At 46.0% G+C, this 17,949-nt stretch overlaps 2 protein-coding genes and 3 non-coding genes across 6 annotated transcripts; 1 reads left to right on the top strand and 4 right to left on the bottom strand.

The window, feature by feature from the left end:
• Positions 1-4,997: 4,997 nt before the first annotated feature.
• Positions 4,998-6,823, top strand: LOC149271132 (serpin H1-like). 2 transcript variants are annotated; one of them, XM_089507598.1, is made up of 5 exons: positions 4,998-5,039; positions 5,091-5,643; positions 5,738-5,836; positions 6,056-6,288; positions 6,521-6,823. In XM_089507598.1, the coding sequence occupies exons 1-5, from the start codon at positions 4,998-5,000 to the stop codon at positions 6,821-6,823; spliced, it is 1,230 nt and encodes a 409-aa protein (XP_089363724.1). The 2 variants fall into 2 exon arrangements, with proteins under 2 accessions (XP_089363724.1, XP_089363723.1); XM_089507597.1 differs by having other exon boundaries at positions 4,998-5,643.
• Positions 6,824-12,801: 5,978 nt separating this feature from the next.
• On the bottom strand, positions 12,802-16,978 carry LOC149271128 (small ribosomal subunit protein uS3-like). Its single transcript, XM_089507595.1, has 7 exons — positions 16,946-16,978; positions 15,973-16,103; positions 15,249-15,342; positions 14,411-14,505; positions 13,927-14,114; positions 13,383-13,597; positions 12,802-12,833 (listed from the first exon to the last, which is right to left on the bottom strand). Exons 1-6 carry the CDS (start codon positions 16,973-16,975, stop codon positions 13,383-13,385), a joined length of 753 nt encoding a protein of 250 aa, XP_089363721.1. The 5' UTR covers positions 16,976-16,978; the 3' UTR covers positions 12,802-12,833.
• On the bottom strand, positions 13,191-13,336 carry LOC149271131 (small nucleolar RNA SNORD15). The gene has a single exon (XR_016279776.1). It is a non-coding gene; the product is annotated as a small nucleolar RNA SNORD15 (small nucleolar RNA).
• LOC149271130 (small nucleolar RNA SNORD15) lies at positions 13,756-13,900 on the bottom strand. The gene has a single exon (XR_016279777.1). It is a non-coding gene; the product is annotated as a small nucleolar RNA SNORD15 (small nucleolar RNA).
• LOC149271129 (small nucleolar RNA SNORD15) lies at positions 15,437-15,581 on the bottom strand. Its single transcript, XR_016279778.1, has one exon. It is a non-coding gene; the product is annotated as a small nucleolar RNA SNORD15 (small nucleolar RNA).
• Positions 16,979-17,949: the final 971 nt, after the last annotated feature.

Below are 17,949 nucleotides of genomic sequence, written 5' to 3'. Positions count from 1 at the left end.
TGTACAACTGGAGATAACAAGAAGGGGATCACTTAACAGCTTGGACAGAAACAAAGGGCGTGGAGGGTCCTGCTCAAAGGAGTTTACAATCTAAAAGGAGTTAGGGGTATATTTCGCAAACTAATATAATCGAATTTATTTACAAAATGACCAACAATAGAAAAACGTTATTAACCCTTCTGTGAGTTTATACGTCCACAAAAGCAGTAGCCCCCCCCCCCCCAATTACAATGTCTATCCCCTTGAAAGTAAACTAAAGGGGTAAAGGGACTTAAAGTCAAATCGGTGTTAACCCTTTCCGTGCCAGGGCTCCTCAGCCCCTTCTGGCTTTGATTGCTGGGAGTCGGGCTCCTTGTGGATTGTGGTCCATGGGAACTCTTTCCTTGGGAGGAGGAGATCTGCGTCTGGTGCAGCATCCCACGCGCCTTGCACAGGCTACGACGACGTGGCAGTCCAAGGGGGGGGAGGGGACCCGGACCCTGAAAACTTCCAGAAAACTCACTCCCAGGGTCTAGGGTGAAAATGTGCAAATTCGAGAACTTTTGCACACAAAAAAAAAAAAAAAAAAAAAAAAATTCACAAAAGTTGTTTTTGAGGTTAAATTTAAGAAAAAGCGCATAAAAAAAGTCAAGTGATGGACGGCATAGATAAGGAGATTTCAAGCATTGTTGGACGTTCACAGATGGGTTGAGGATAATGGGAATTGTAGTACAAACGAGTGCTACAATTATTTCTTACGCTGGAGAATTAAGCATAGAGGTAAAGCGCCGGGCCTTAACTAAAAAAACAAAAAATATGCATTTCCATATAAAACCAAATAGCTTTTTTTCTGTATACAATGCCACGTCTACGTATATTTAACAATTCTATTAATTCTTCTAGGGAATTTTACCGGCATTTCATAATATCCACTAATTACCTCAATATATTAGACAATATCCTTATATGTTTAGTGTTTTGCAAAAACAAGAATTTATTCTAATAGAACAAACGATACATTTTCGAATGCTAAAGTTAGTTTGATTACTGTTAACCCTTAAGGAGTTATATCCTAGTTATATAAAGGTTTATGTTATATTGTATTAAGCGCAGCGTAAATTGTCGGCGCTAAATATATATATATATATATACATAACTAGATAATTAATAATAATAATAATTACGGCCCATAGGAATGCGTTAATGTAATGGAAGTCGAGTTTTGTTAATTTTGTCTCAAAACACGGGTCCTTGGAAAGGTTAAATCGTCTGGGTTTCTGCGTAACAGAATGGGAAGGGGGGGGGGTAAAGTTATTACGCCCTGAAGCGTAATCTAGAAGTTTCTGTTTAGGATTTTAAGTATTTTTGGGAGTGAAGATCAGGTGTTCAAAAAAAACAGGGGGTTGCTAATGGCAGAGACCCGTTTGCCGCCCTCTTGGGGAGGTCAGAATTGGGACACATGGGTTTAACGACCAGCTTGGGGTGTTTGGAAAGCATTATAGTGGGGATGGGGGGGGGGGAGTTTATGGTGGTCACCATAGCAACAGATTAAATGCCCCTAGTTTCATTTTGAACAGATTTGTTCTTTATATATATAATGTCGCTGAAATGTTATCATAGCCCATGAAAGAACATGCATTAAATGACATACGTAGCAAAAAGACACAATTTACCCCATAACCAGTAATCATTCCGTGTATTAACCAAAGGGATAATAAAGATTTTTTTTCCTGTTAAAATGTGAAATAAGATTTCTCGAGAAGCCTCTTATTCCTGCAACCTTCCCATCTCAGGGTCCATAACTGCCAACTGTCCCTGGTGTGAAGGCGCAGTGCCTGGCACAGTCCCTCGCTGAATTTAGCACAGAGATGGGAAGCCATTTGTGCAAATTTGCATTTTAAATAAGAAAAGAAGATCAAAATCCCCTAATTATCAGAACGATTTAAAGTGCAATGAAACAAATATGGTGAAGTGTTTGAAAAACAGAGGAAGCAACAGAATTGTGCTAAACACAATAATAAGTGTGTAGGGAGGAAAGGGAATATTCAGCTCATCGAATGCATACATTGTTACTGTTATCTGTTTATAAATAAATAAACCCTAATGCAACAATGTATCACAACAGTGACCAGCGACATATACAAATAGCATTCTGGCACAGAAGGGGTTAAAAGGCACCTCTTATTAGTTCTTTGCATGGCAGCAAACTGGTTAACTGATGCTGGGAACTGATTAGTTGGGGCAGAGGGATCTTGCCAAATGCCCACACGGTGAGGGTCTTGGACCCAGGGGCAGGAAGCCCCCCCCCCCCCAGCACAGGGGTGTGAATTTGGCAGAGGAGGGGATTTGGGAGAGGAGGAGATTGAGGGGGAGACTTCGGAGTCCCTCATTTAAATAAACTTTTCCAAACTTCCAGAACTTTCTGCTGCAGACTATATAGAGCCAGCTATTGGGATCAGAGTCACAGACAGAGAGACAGCAAGGAAGAGAGATCTCAGAGAGAGAGAGAGAAAGAGAGAGTCCTCTGCTCCAGACCTCTGAAGGCTTTGTAGGTAAGAGCTTTAATCTCCCTGCTTACTGAGGGGTATCTGGGGCTATACTGGTGCAAGAGGGGGTGCACTGTGTGTTTTTATTCCTTCTTAATGGGCTTTAACTGGATCTAAATCCAGTGCTTAATGGTGCAACTGCCCCTGTGGGTTCATAATTAACCCCTGATGGTTTAAAGTCCCTTAAATTGCCTCTGCATGTGCTCAGTAGTCATTATAGTGTATGTGTAACATGATGAGTGTAAACTACTTGTATGTGACTTTCTGCCTGAATGCAGTAAGAATGGGTGGCTGTTCCCAGTTGTGTTGGCAGCTATGATGTGCCCCCATTGCAATGTTCATGTCATCTGTAAATCCAAAGCAGTTTAGCAGCCGTTTTTACCCTTTCATATCTGCAAGGTCTGTTTGCATATTTCTGTTTCAATGCACAAACCAATCGGTGTTTTAGGACTAAAGATCCATAAATCCAGAAAACATTACAAATAATCAGTTTCTGTACAATGTATGCCATGACTTTTAGAATTTGTTAGGTTGAAATGCTGTGGTGGTATTATGCTGTTTTCAGTTTTGGTCTGATTGAGAATCACCGTTACTTGCTCCTTCCTAAGATCCCTCAGATTCTTAAATCTCAGATACTAAAATGGGGGGGGGGGGGTTAGGGTGTCTGCCTCTGCAGCTATGAAAGGGTTAAATTGCTTGGCATCATGACAGCCCCCCTGCCACATCAGCACAGCTCACCCACTCTGCCCCCCCCCTTCCATCCCCCCACCAGTCAAACATAATCAGTATTAACAGATACATTGTTACTGCGAACAATGGGACATTCCATAATATTGGCAATTTCTCCATTTTTGGATAAAATAAAGAATATATAACAATAAAATTACAAACTAAAGAGAGGGGATGATGGAAACATTTTTACCCTGTTTAAAAAAAAAGCAAGGGGCTGAATGAATACCATTGTACAGCACCGCGGTATATGATGGTGCTAAAGAAATCATAATGTAATATTATCTAATGTGCTGTTGTGGTCTGGCTCAACACAGGCTTAATGCATTAGAAAAAAAATAGTTCTGGAGTATGATATTACTTATTTTCACATACATTTAACTTTTTTCCCTAATTGCATTGATTATATTCCATAAAATATATGTAGTTATTGAAACCTTGCGCACCCCTAGTAACTGGTTGCTTTGTTAAGAAAAATAAAACAGGTTTAGGACGAATCTACTTTATTTATCTGTTTCTTTCAGAATGAAAATAACAATCAAGTGCAATATGAAAGAGTTTCAAGGTATCTTTTGTGTAAAGTTTAAAATGAAGCCCTTGCGATGCTGGGTCGAAAGATTAACCGCTGTGATATCTTGATGTCATATAATAATATCTTATTATTCTGGGTATTTAATAATATTTATGGTGCAATCATTTCAATGTGATGACATATTTAAAAAAAAAATAGAACATTTGGTTTTGTACGAATTATAGAACGTTTAATAGAAAATTGGGGCGTGACGCCCCAGCATAGCACCAGAAGGGTTAAATAAAAGCGTAAGAATGCCAGCATTGTCTCTCATTGTCCTCGCAGAACTGTAGCCCCGGGGCAAGATTTGGGGAGCGGGGTGCGGTTCTGACTTCGGAAAGGTCCCAACTTGTTTAAAACTTTAAAAAAATGACATCACGGATCCAGTACTCGTTCCAGGACTGTACATTCATTAACCCGATGATTCGCTTGAGTCGTTCAAACATGCAGATTTTTAAGGTTTCTGTCCGGCTTGGAGGAGAGAAGAGGGGGGGGGGGGGTGGAGTAGAAATCTTAAAATACATGAAGTACAGGAGGGAAGTTACAACAAGAGACCAGAATCTAACACTAGAGGATCAGAGGCTGATGGAATGGAAGGAAGTTTTACTTTACTGAGAGCGGGGTAGATAAGCAGAATGGCCTCCCAGTAGAGGTGGTAGAGGGTAATCCAGTGAGGGTATTAAACATGCATGGGATAGACATACGGCTCCTGAATCTAAAACGAGTGATTAAGGTTTGGGTCGATACTTTAAATGGAAGTAACAAACCCTCTCTGTGTTGAGGCTACACAATGGTTAGAACACAAATTATCTCCTCCCCCCCCTACACCACTGAGAATGAAACCTGCCCCTAGGAATGTGAATGGGGGACGTACCATGGGCAGACCAAAAATGGGTGGCAGCCAGCGTTCCAAATACAATGCATTTGTTTTAGTTTTAATGAGACGCAGCCAGCAATTATAATTTACTTTTAATTTTCCTAATTTTTTTTTAAACTTTTTTTTCTTTTTTTGTGTTTTCAATCAAGATCTGTTAGTCTCCTCTTTGGCTACAGTGGTGGTGTTTTTTTTTATTTTATTTATTATATATTTAGTGAGTTGGTGCCGTCACATAACCGTGTTTCTCTCCTGTTTTCGCAGCGCTGCCAACGAGCTTCCTACTAATAAAGTCGCCATGTGGATGATGAAGGTCGTAGCTCTTGGCTTCCTGCTTGCGGTGAATGCGGCGGTCGACAAGAAGCCGCCGGCCGTCAAGAAGCCGGCGGAGGCGAATAAACCGGCCCAAGCTGTGCCAGAGAAGAAGATAAGTGAACATGCCAACACGCTCGCAGACAAAACCGCGGGACTCGCCTTCAACCTCTACCACACCATGGCAAAAGATAAGAAGATCGACAACATCCTCCTTTCCCCCGTGGTGGTGGCTTCTTCCCTCGGACTGGTTAACCTGGCCGGTAAAGCCAGCACCGCCGCGCAGGCCAAAGCCGTCCTGAGCGTCGACAAACTGAGCGACGATCACGTCCACGCCGGGCTGTCGGAGCTCCTCAACGAAGTCAGCAACTCCACCTCGCGTAACGTCACATGGAAGATGGGGAACCGGCTGTACGGACCGAGCTCCGTCAGCTTCACCGACGACTTCGTGAAGAACAGCAAGAAGCACTACAACTACGACCACTCCAAGATCAACTTCAGGGATAAGAGAAGCGCCCTCAAATCCATCAACGAATGGGCCGCCCAGGCCACCGACGGCAAACTCCCCGAGGTGACCAGCGACGTGGAGAAGACAGACGGCGCTCTCATCGTCAACGCCATGTTCTTCAAGCGTAAGTTCCTCTGGTTGGCGGCGTCCCGCGCATTCGCAAGTCCGTGTTCCATTTTTCCGACACCTAACGTTTTTGTTATTTGTGGTGTTTGCAGCTCACTGGGATGAGAAGTTCCACCACAAGATGGTCGACAACCGCGGCTTCATGGTGACGCGCTCCTTCACCGTGGCTGTTCCCATGATGCACCGCACAGGTGAGTCCAGAAGCCATCAGATACAAAGACCTCTTCATTTCCAAAAATTTAGTTCAAACAGGCAATATATCTAAATTTGATCCTTGGATTTTTGTTTAAAATTGGTGTCCTCAAATATTTAATCAATTTTATAAAAAATGTTGTTACAAATTTTTTTTTTCACTTTTTTTAAAAAAGTTTTTTTTTTTATTAATAAAAAATATTTTTCTATATTTTTAGGTCTCTACAATTACCACGAGGATGAAACAAACAGCCTCCAGATTTTGGAGATGCCCCTGGCACACAAGCTGTCCAGCATGATCTTCATTATGCCGTATCACGTGGAGCCTTTGGAGAGGGTCGAGAAACTTTTGACCAGAGAGCAGGTCAAGACGTGGGTCGGAAAATTCCAGAAGAAGGCAGTAGCCGTTTCCCTGCCTAAAGTCAACCTGGAAGTCAGCCATGACCTGCAGGTGAGTCCAGCACAGCAACAACTACTCCAATTCCTATATATTAAATAAATAATAATTCTCTAGAGAGAATGCTTCTTGGTCATGAAGCTTCTGGTGTATCAGAATTCCTGCTGTCTGCACTGACAGTCTCAGAATGTTTTTTTTTGGGGGGGGGGGTTCTCCCAAAATACACATATTGTTATAAATGGTGCGGATTGGTGATAGACTTGGGCTCCTTTTTTTCCCGTTCCAGAAACACTTGGGTGACCTCGGTCTGACCGAAGCCATCGACAAGTCCAAGGCCGACCTCTCCAAGATCTCCGGCAAGAAGGACCTCTACCTGGCCAGCATGTTCCACGCGGCCGCCCTGGAGTGGGACACCGACGGAAACCCCTTCGACGCCGACATCTACAGCAGGGAAGAGCTGAGGAGCCCCAAACTCTTCTACGCCGACCACCCCTTCGTCTTCCTCATCAAGGACAACAAGACGGACTCTATCCTCTTCATCGGCCGACTCGTTCGACCAAAGGGGGACAAAATGCGCGACGAGTTATAGTATCTCCTAAAGTATTTTTTATGGGGGGGAGGGGAGGTCTGGGTAGCTCTAAATATATTTTTTTCTAAGCGAAGGGTGCTGTGTCGGAGTACATCTATCTGTGTCGGACGCCTCAATCTGTCGACGGAACATTCCAACCACGTAAAAGCCGTTCCTCTTGGAGGGCGACCCTAAAACCTTCTTATTTAGCAGCAAAAAAAAAAAAAAAGACTTGTTACAATGTTTCCTTTGAAACTTAACAATGAGGGTCAAAGGTCGCTGCGTAGAAGGTGGGATAACGCTATCTGCGCTAGAGTGGTGCAGAACGCTCAACAGCGTTGCCTTCAAAGGGTTAATTATTGACAATGACCTTAAATGGACTTATTTAGCATTGGCATTAACCTGTTGAGTGCCAGGCGGTAGCAATGCCTAATATTTAGCGCGTTGATCTGCTGCTTGGTCCTCGATAAGGTCCGGGTCCGACGGTCATCCAAGTAATCCTTCCACATGCAGGAAGCTGGGGTGTTTTTTTTTAACCCCTTCTTGAGGAGGTTTTTTATGTTTGTGGCCCCTGGGTGCGCGCAGAGCGATGGTGGTTTGACTATGCTATCTCTCGGCACTAGGTTTAGTGCCGTTTGGAATATCTGAGAATGCGTGATGTATGTGTTTAGAAAAAAATGACTATAAGGGGATTTTGATTTACTTTCACCATGTGGATTCACAAAATCTTTACTTTGTAAAAGTTACAAGTTTGAGGAAAAAAATTTGCGTTTTTTTGAATTTGTTTGCAATAAATGTGTAAAAATATACCTATGCTTCGTGTCTTTATTTGGGGGAACTAGATGCCTATCCCAGCGTCTACCACTTCTGCATGGAGGCCGTTCCACTTATCTACCACCCTCTCAGTAAAGTTACATTTCCTTGCATCACATGTAAGCTTGCGGTTTTCCAGCAGGTGGACGGTGCGATTAAATGATACGAGCCGGTTACGCCCTTCTTGCAGGAGAAACTCTTTTGGGGTCAATATTAATTAAATGTATGATTTTTGTACCAAAAGCTACCAGTATCCGGATCCATGAGCTGGGTCTGGATCAGAGATTCCCCCCCCCCCCCCCCGTATCGGGCCACAGAGGGGGGGGTTTGGGGAATGTGGCCCCCGTAACACAAAAATCTGGTGGATGCCCTGTAGCTCCTGTAGAGCGCCTTCTTCTCATCTCCATATCTTCAGAAGACCAGATGCAGAGACCCCTTCTTCCTCCTCCCCTCTCATTGTCTCCCCTCTCCCTCTCCTCTCATTGTCTCCCCTCTCTCTCCCTCTCCTCTCATTGTCTCCCCTCTCATTGTCTCCCCTCTCTCTCCCTCTCCTCTCATTGTCTCCCCTCTCTCTCCCTCTCATTGCCTCCCCTCTCTCTCCCTCTCATTGCCTCCCCTCTCTCTCCCTCTCATTGCCTCCCCTCTCTCTCCCTCTCATTGCCTCCCCTCTCTCTCCCTCTCATTGCCTCCCCTCTCTCTCCCTCTCATTGTCTCCCCTCTCTCTCTCTCTCCTCTCATTGTCTCCCCTCTCTCTCCCTCTCATTGTCTCCCCTCTCTCTCTCTCTCCTCTCATTGTCTCCCCTCTCTCTCCCTCTCCTCTCATTGTCTCCCCTCTCTCTCCCTCTCATTGCCTCCCCTCTCTCTCCCTCTCATTGTCTCCCCTCTTTCTCCCTCTCATTGTCTCCCCTCTCATTGTCTCCCCTCTCTCCCTCTCCTCTCATTGTCTCCCCTCTCTCTCCCTCTCATTGCCTCCCCTCTCTCTCCCTCTCATTGCCTCCCCTCTCTCTCCCTCTCATTGCCTCCCCTCTCTCTCCCTCTCATTGCCTCCCCTCTCTCTCCCTCTCATTGTCTCCCCTCTCTCTCCCTCTCATTGTCTCCCCTCTCTCTCTCCTCTCATTGTCTCCCCTCTCTCTCCCTCTCCTCTCATTGTCTCCCCTCTCTCTCCCTCTCATTGCCTCCCCTCTCTCTCCCTCTCATTGCCTCCCCTCTCTCTCCCTCTCATTGCCTCCCCTCTCTCTCCCTCTCATTGTCTCCCCTCTTTCTCCCTCTCATTGTCTCCCCTCTCTCTCCCTCTCCTCTCATTGTCTCCCCTCTATCTCTCTCTCCCCCATCCCTCCTCATTGTGCTATAAATATTTTTCCTGTTGACTTCAATCCAGCCACCTGGAGCTCCACCCCTCCCTAGCCACCGATAGCCCCTCCCTCTATAACGCCCCCACCCCTGTAACCCAAACAGCCCCGCCCTGGTTATGTGAATCCCTCCCTGTATCCTAGATAGCCCCTCCCTGTTTGACTGTTAACCCCTCCTTGCACATCAGTGTGCAGGCCGGTCGGTTCGGGGCCGCGGGTGCGCTGGGTCCTAGCGGTGTGAGACATTGGATGGGTTTCTTTTACCACAAAACTGCTGCATTTCCTGCGCATGCGTGAGTGTGTGGGGGGATAATATCTATATATCATATGTCATCAAACTAAACGGCTGATGTGGCCCCCAGACAGGTGACGGAGGGCCCTCCAGCAGGCCGTGCCCGCTCCCCCACCTCTCCCCATCACACCGTCCTGTAATGCAGTGTACAGGGATTGGAATGTCTCCGCTCCGGCCCGTACCATCCGCACGCTAATACGGGATCAAACGCCTGGAATGTTGGGGGTTTTGTTTTGGAAGGAAATTAGTCATGTGACGGGGTCTGTCCAACTGCATGCCGGCGATGCGTACTAAAAGTTTACAACTATACATTATACAGGGCGTCACACTGGTTTGACTATACGTTATACAGAAGGCCAGTCACTGATTTAACTATACATTATACAGGGGGCCGGTAACTGATTTATCTATACATCATACAGGGGGCCGGCTCGCTGATTTATCTATACATTATACAGGGGGCCGGCAACCGATTTATCTATATCTTATACAGGAGGCCGGTCACTGATTTATCTTATACAGGGGCCGGCTCACTGATTTATCTATACATTATACAGGGGGCCGGTCACTGATTTATCTATATATTTTACAGAGGGGCCGGCTCGCTGATGTAACTATACATTATACAGGGGCCGGTCACTGATTTAACTATACATTATACAGGGGCCGGTCACTGATTTAACTATACATTATACAGGGGGCTGGCTTGCTGGTTTAACTATACATTATACAGTGTGTATTACGTTATAGATTATACACATATGCAGTTATCTAGATCGCAAGCTTCTTGGGTAAGGATGATTTTATGACATTCCTAATATAAAGTCTGTAGATCTCTTAAACTTGCTGAAAAATTATTTTTTTTTTATATCTAAAAATCCGTACATAAAAGATGAAGAAACCCTAATTACAAGAATTTATAAAACTTACAGAACAGCTGCTTTTCTTTACGTGTTTTCAGCCTTTTTATTATTAAATGCATTTTAATTTATTATTGAACCTGATTTTTGCTCATCCTTGTTTTTAGTAGAAAAATTCTCTCGCTTTAAATTAAAATATCAGAAAATATTCCAATGTATCCTTATAAATCCCCAAAATTCTAATCGCAGGAAAAATTGCGTTTTTGCTTTTCTTCTAGTTAATAAAGCGATGCCTGGCTGTGGAAGTTGTTTCTTCTTCACTTAAACCCCTCGGGGGTCTCAATGCCTACAATATATATATATATATACCGTAATCCATTGAGTTATATAGCGCCATCCACAGTGCTGTACAATGGGCAAACAGGCCAACGTATAAAGAGGTTCTTAGGGGATCGGGTTGTGATGTCATCATGATGTGAGGAGTCTCAGGAAACCCTGAATGGGGTTTATTACACCAAAGTTGAAGCATTTTGCCCTCTGCCTTTTGGTGTAAATGACTTGCTGTTCCACATGTAGCCAGCGGGGGCTATAGAGCCGCACATGCGCTAAGCAGCATTTATACCCAGCGAATACCATTCAAAAAAACATCCGCGGCATAAATATTGGGGATTCCGTCACACTATACGGCCGTATATTGCTTTGCCGGCCACTACGGCAAGGTACCCCACGTTTGGCAAGTCCTAACTAATTTTTCATGGCTATATTGTTGAGTCGGTGGGACTGCAGCGCATTTTAACCTAAAAGAGAGACAACCCGGGAATCTGAATGTTCATGCTTTTTAGGTTGTGTGTGCGCCTCTATTCTGTACATTTGTTGTGATGAGCATTTACACTCTGACTGGGTCCTCTGTGTTCCTTCTACAGGTTTTCTCAAACTCCTCTTGTGTGTTTGGGCAAGGTTTAATAAAAAAAAAAAAACTCCAAAAATAGGATAGAAGGTAATGTGCAGGCCAGTGCTGCCACCTGCTGGTAGCTCTTTGTAATGACATCCTATAGATATTTGTAAAACACTGAGCTATATCACAAATATTTTTTCCCCCCTTTATTCAAGATTCTTTTCCTAAAGACTAACCCCCCTGGATTGCTGAGCCCCCCATACTATGAAATTCAGAAGATTTTGATTTACCCCATGAGATGGCAAATAGTCCTTCCTAGAGCTGTAAATATACCGTATTTGATTATAAGACGACCCCCAAAACCTGATTAATGAAAAAAAAAAGGAAAAAGCCTGAATATAAGATGACCCTATAGGAAAAAAGTTACCAGTAAATGTTAATTCATGTAAACTATGAACAATTGTTTGTTAAAAAAAAAAGCTATGATTGAGAAAAATGTTTGTTTTTATTTTTTTTTTTACCTGCCCCCCCCAGTTATGCACATCTGCCCCCAGGCTTGCCACTCTGCCCCAGAAATGCCTTATACCCTCTAAATGCCACTGTGCCCCATGATACGCCTTTTAACCCTCTATATGCCACTGTGCCCCATGATACGCCTTTTAACCCTCTATATGCTGCTGTGCCCCATGATATGCCTTTTGACCCCCTATGTGCCACTCTGCCTCCAGAATTGCCTTATACCCCTATATGCCACTCTGGCATTTAGGGGGTTAAAAGGCATATTATGGGGCAGAGTGGCATATAGGGAGGTATAAGGCATTTCAGGAGGCAGAGTGGCACATAGAGGGTTAAAAGGCATTTCTGGAGGCAGAGTGGCAAGCCTGGGGGCAGATGTGCATAACTGGGGGGGCAGGTTGAAAAAATAAATAAAAACAAAAACATTTTTCTCAATCATAGCTTTTATTAACAAACAATAGTTCGCCGCGGGGATCTGGATCTTAGTCTCATAGTCAGGCCTATTTGAGGTCTGATTATAAGACGACCCAGATTATAAGACTAGGAGTAAATTGGGGAAATACGGTAATATATTGGTTTACATTTATTTTTTTTTAATTTGTGTAACTATAGAGATTTAATTTTATTTGTATAGAAAGTTGTAAAGTGATTGCCTCGCGACCAGCCTGGGTGTAATAACGGATGGAAGGTGCATAACCCAACAAGGAGATAAGGGTAGGTGCTGTAGAGGTTTGCTTGAACCGGCCGCCTGGCTCATTGGGCAAATGCCTGGTGAGCTGCTGGTCGATAGCCCCCCCCCCCACTCCAGTGACTGCACTATGCCCACGGAGCTCGCAGCTGAGCATAAAAACTGCAGATATATCATGTGAACAAAGTGGCCCAAATCCCGCAGGTTTGCCGAGTAACCCAGAAGACCCAACGCTTACCCCAAATCTGCAGTTCTTACAGGCATTATGATCCCACCGACGTTCCCTTTAATGCTGAGCGAGCCCGCTGTACATTAGGAAGAAATCTCTGAAAGCATTCTCCGGGTTCAGACCGGTGAGCAAAGCCGCGTTCCTTTCATTACCTTAACGGCTGAAGAGATTCCAGTTATCCCACGGGCTGTTACAGCTCTCCTGGAGCACAAACTGCCCGGCCTACGATGCCCTTTAATACCCAAACCGCAGATCCCAGCATTAAATCGCCAGCGCAGCGGCCACCTTCCCAGAAAAATCACCAAGAAGCACGGTTTGTTTGTTTTTTTTAAGTTTTTTTATTTTACAGATTTTTGTATCCAAACTCCACGGATCCCATTTCCAGCAACCTATAAAAAATACAAAAAAAACAGAACATAACCGTCAGCACCAAAGGCAAGGCACTAAATCCTTAAACTCGAAGGTAGTAGTTAAGCGGAGCAGGCTTTCAGCATAAGCGGTAGATGTAAACCCAGTGAGGGAACCTAAATATGTATGGGATTGGTGTAAAGATATCCTAACTAAGGTGAGACCAAGGACCGAAATAAGGTTTAAGGTCTTACAGAAAGCAGAATCCATTAATTACAAGGCTGAAACAATTGAACGTTACTAAAAAAAAAAAAAAAGCTCAAATTAGGAATTATCCACTAGAACCGGGTCTCTAACGGAAAAGAACCAAAAGAAACAAAACCACCCAAAAACCATTTCCTTCTCAGACAAATGCCTCAGGGTCTTCAAACGAAAGGTAAGCTCTACTCAGCGGGTTCATATCCACGGCACAAAACGTGACGCCGACACTGACCGCCGGCAGAGGATTTACCCATTCAGACTCGTCATCGCATCATCACCGAAGGGAGGTAGGGGGCGCCGTGGTGTAAACGGTCAGGAAGGTCACTTACTTATGCGGTGGGCACAGGCTGGGGCATGGCAGGAGGCTGCGGCGGCTGCTGCTGCTGCTCGGGCTTGGTTCCTTTCTGCTCGGAGATCGGGGTGGTCGGCAGGATCTCTTCTTTGGGCTCCACGATGCTGACGTGATCAGGAAGGGGCTTCTTGGGGCCGATCTTCCCACTTGGGTCCCAGGGCAACATAATCTTGACCTTGATACCAAGAACACCTGCAACGTTACAGACCTCGGTCAGCCAACAGATACCAGAGCTTTGCGACCTCATAGCGAACCTTGTAGACGGCCCGACAGCGAAGATCGGATCAGGGAACGCTACGGGAGGCTCGCTTGGCCTCTAATAAACCCGGGGGGGTGGGGGGTAAGTTTGCCCTTCTCAGACAAATGCCTCAAGTTCAATCAGTATACAGGGCAAAACCCGCAGAGCAGCCAAGTCCAGGGTCACAGAACGTGCCGCCGGGCAGAGAGCTCCGCAGAGAATGCCCTCTCTGACTCGTCATCGTATCATCACCGAAGGGAAAACCCTGAAGGGAATCACTCACCCTGCCTGAGCAGCACGTGGCGCACGGCCGTGTCCACGTAGTAATTCACGGGGTCTCCGCTGTGGATCATGAGGCCGTCGACGAACTTCATGGACTTGGCTCTCTGGCCTCGCAGCTTTCCCGACACCACAACCTCGCAGCCCTTGGCCCCGCTCTCCATGATGAAGCGCAGAACTCCATAGCAAGCTCTGAAAATCACGCCAACAAGGACTAAGACCAACAAACCAGGAACATTCTAGACTGGACTGTCACGCTCGCACATTCAGGCTGTCAACAAGCACAACAAGTTGGCCCATGGGAAATGATTCTTCATAGTAACGCAAGTGTCTATCACCCAAAAGGGGTAAAAAACCCAACATTTAATGTTAAATAGCTTCTCAGACAGCGCTTTGCACAGAATATAAAATTACCAACCCCCCCCCCGCACACAGTATTCACACTATTACATATAACCACACTAGTGCACTCCAGAGTGCTCACTCACCTTCTCACAGCCAGACCCCCCAGAAGCTTGTAACGCAGGGACTCTGCTTGGGCGATGGCGCACAGACCCCTCGTGGCGACTTTCTCAGCATACAGCTAGAAATAAACGAGTCGTTACTTACAGCCCGCAGCTCATTACAGTCATCTCCATCCAGACGATTGTTTCTTAATGCACGGGGTGTGCGAGATCTGCAAGCTTTATCAACACCAGCAAGGTACAACCCCAGCCCATTGCTCCAAAGACCACCGCACAAAGGCAGTGCTGATCAGCGCATGTAAAAGCGGCACCAGCAGTACGCGGGATGTTTAAATGCTCCAAACTCCATAATGTGGGGGCCGCGCTTTAAACGTGCTGCTCAGGAAAACGTGAAAGCTGGCCACTTATACTGTGGCACACGCGTGTGCAGCAAACAGGAATCCATGACAAAAAGCGAAAGCATGTTTAGTGAACACGTCCCAGGCGCTAGAGGCAGATCCCAGAAATCCTTAAACCAAATGGTAAGAAAAAAAGGGATCCTAAATTTGAAAATTTGTAAATACAAGAAGCTTCCACTCGATCCCACGCGGTAATGAATCCATAACGCTGACGTCGCAGCCGTTCGTAGAATGGTTACCTTTGCAGATAAATGAAGGGGAAAAAACCCCAAACAGGCTATCGGGAACGCACTCGCTCAGAAAGAAGCTACTGAATACTATTGGCGGTTATTCACTTGGTTTAGGGCGAGATCTGCCGGACAAACCGCTTTATAAAGTGGGGTCACCGTTTGGGCCGCAAACATCCAGGCAGGAAAAAAAAAGTAAATTTCCCTAAACATAGGATTTATGACCCCAAAGCTTACCTCAACGCTGCCCTCTGGGAAGCCGAACCTCTTCTGGACCACTGCGGTCAGCTCACGGATACGTCGGCCCTTCTCACCAAGAACGTTTTGGGTCCTAAAAGAAGATTTAGACAAGATGAGGATTATATACACCAGGTGACGCAAGCAGCCAATCAGAGGAGCTTGTGATTGTAACGGCCGCGCTCTGCCCTTCTCAGACAAATGCCTCAAGTTCGATCAGTACGGAGGGCAGCGCCGGCAGAACAACCGAGTCCAGAGACACAGAACGTGCCGCTGAACAGAGCGCTCGGCTCCAGGCTCCCTCTCTGACTCGTCATCGTATCATCACCGAAGGGCGAGCGGCAGGACGGCGGGAGACACGCGGTGGATTCAGGACAAACGCCGTAGAAAGTCACGTAACAGGAAACCCAAAGATGGCCGCAAAGGAGATGCCAACCGCATTATAATTATTATATCCCCGCATTAAACACAGCGAGCTGCAGCTGTCAGCCCCAAAGAGACCAAACGGGGCGATTCCCAGCCACTTAAACCTGTTAAAGCACAATAATGGCCACTACCAGCCATCTGCAATGGCATAAAGAATGGGCAGCAGTCACATGAAGCATATCTGCCAGTCTCAAGCATGGCGGCCTGGAATTCCTCCATTCTTTGCGTTTCTATCGGCGCTCCCGATCCCTTTTCTCAAACGCTGATAAGTTTCACTGTGCAGAAAGCGGCGTCTCACCTGGTGGCGAGGATGATGATCTCGGTCCTGGTTGGAGTGACTCTGACCTCCACGCCGGAGTAGCCATCTTCGGCCAGCTCACGGGTCAGGAACTCATTGAGCTCGGCTTTAAAGATGCCGTCAGCAACAAACTGGAGAGACAGAGAGAAAGCGAGTGAATGAATATCAGCAGATCATTGTTTCACTAAAGCAGCTGCCTCTGCAAAACAACTCTGTGCCACAGAGCTTACACTTTAATATGCTAGCGACCTGCCATAACCGACGGCTTGTCTACCGATACAGTTTGTGCATCTGATAGACATCTCACAACCAATGCCTGACAAACGCAGACAATGCGACACAAGTGTCACGCACAATGGGCAAAGGAGCTTGCAATTAAGGATTCACATAGAGAGCACCCAGGGGCCACATACAGAAGTGAAGGGCCGGTCTCAAAAGTATCACAATCCCTGCTTGGGCCTTGTGTTATATAGCGCCATCATACTCCGTAGCGCTGTACAACAGGTACACAGGATAGAACTAGCATACATTCGACTTACAGAAACAGCCGACTAACAGAGCACGTGACTTAATGGCCAATGGGTAAAGGAGCTTACAATCTAAACTGCAAGCTTCCTAAAGGTAAGCCGTGCAGCAAATGTAACGTTAAGCAAGCGAAAGAGCTAGCAATCTAAGAGCCGCCTGCAGCGAGCATTAAACACAACGGCTAGAGGAGCCGGCGATCTAAACTCTATTACAGTCATAAAACCTCCTATATAATCACCCATCAGCCCCGGAGCCTGACATCCCAGGCAGCCATGTCGGCCCCGCAGCCCAGGCCCAACTCAATCCCCTCCAATCCTCCGCAGCCCCGGCTCCAAAATCCCCCGGCCGAGCCGAACACTGAGCGGCCGCGGATCAGGAACCTCATCCGAGGGATATTTTACAGGGAAAGCCTCCGCCGGCAGAGAAATTCGGCGGGTCGGGAGCTTACCTTCCTCTTCTTGGAGATTTGCACCGCCATCTTGCTCCGTGCTGCCGAAAGGAAAGGGAAAGCGCTTCCGGCGGAAGTGTCTATATAGACATGACAGCGGCAGGAAGGAATGATGCCGAGAATGACGTGATGGCTCATGGGATATGTAGTTTGATAGCGTAGACCGTGGTCTATAGCCGTCATTGGCTTATTTGCCATCATTCTGTCTCCACTTGCGTTTACCTTGCATAGCTGCCCAGAGTCTCGATTTGGTCGGCATAGTCCTAACTGTTTAGTTTCTCAAGACTACTTTAAATGATGATGATGATGATATGTGGGGACTGTCAGGTCTGCCCCTGAGTCTCAAGGGTTTTACCCCAGTCTCAGGGTTAGTGGGCAGAGTCTCAGCCTTTTCACCCCAGTCTCAGGGTCTCTGTGTGAATGGGCAGATTGATTGTCTGGGTTTTTACCCCAGTCTCAGGGTCAATGGGCAGATTCTCAGGGTTTTTACCCCAGTCTCGGTTAATGGGCAGATTCTAAGGGTTTTTACCCCCGTCTCAGGATTAATGGGCAGATTGTCAGGGTTTTTATCCCATTCTCAGGGTCAATGGGCAGATTGTCAGGGTTTTTACCCCAGTCTCAGGGTTAATGGGTAGATTCTCAGGGTTTTTACCCCAGTCTCAGGGTTAATGGGCAGAAGTGCTGCCCCCTGCAGGCTGTGGGATGTATTACTGAGTAACTGATTCCCTCTGCAGAGGTTTTACATCCCACATCCAGCAGGGGGCAGCACTGCATATATTCAGCTCAGCACGATAGAAAAAAGTGTGCGTCTTGGAAGAAATGGACAGCGTGGTCACCCTAATATATATTATTTATTATTTATACACATTTTATTAGCCCAAACACAGGACAGATACTAATTTGGTGGTAGTAGCCACACGCTTTTGTCCCTGAATTAACCCCTTGACCCCCTCCAAAGACCAGCTCTGGTTTGGACTGTGTGCCTACAGCACGAAATACATGAA

Source organism: Sceloporus occidentalis, unplaced genomic scaffold (genome assembly GCF_023333645.1).
Source record: "Sceloporus occidentalis isolate IW3139 unplaced genomic scaffold, rSceOcc1.0.p SCAF_556, whole genome shotgun sequence".
NCBI classification, from domain to species: domain Eukaryota; kingdom Metazoa; phylum Chordata; class Lepidosauria; order Squamata; family Phrynosomatidae; genus Sceloporus; species Sceloporus occidentalis.
The sequence above is the reverse complement of the archived record's forward strand: the minus strand, read 5'-3'. Positions and strand labels throughout refer to the sequence as shown.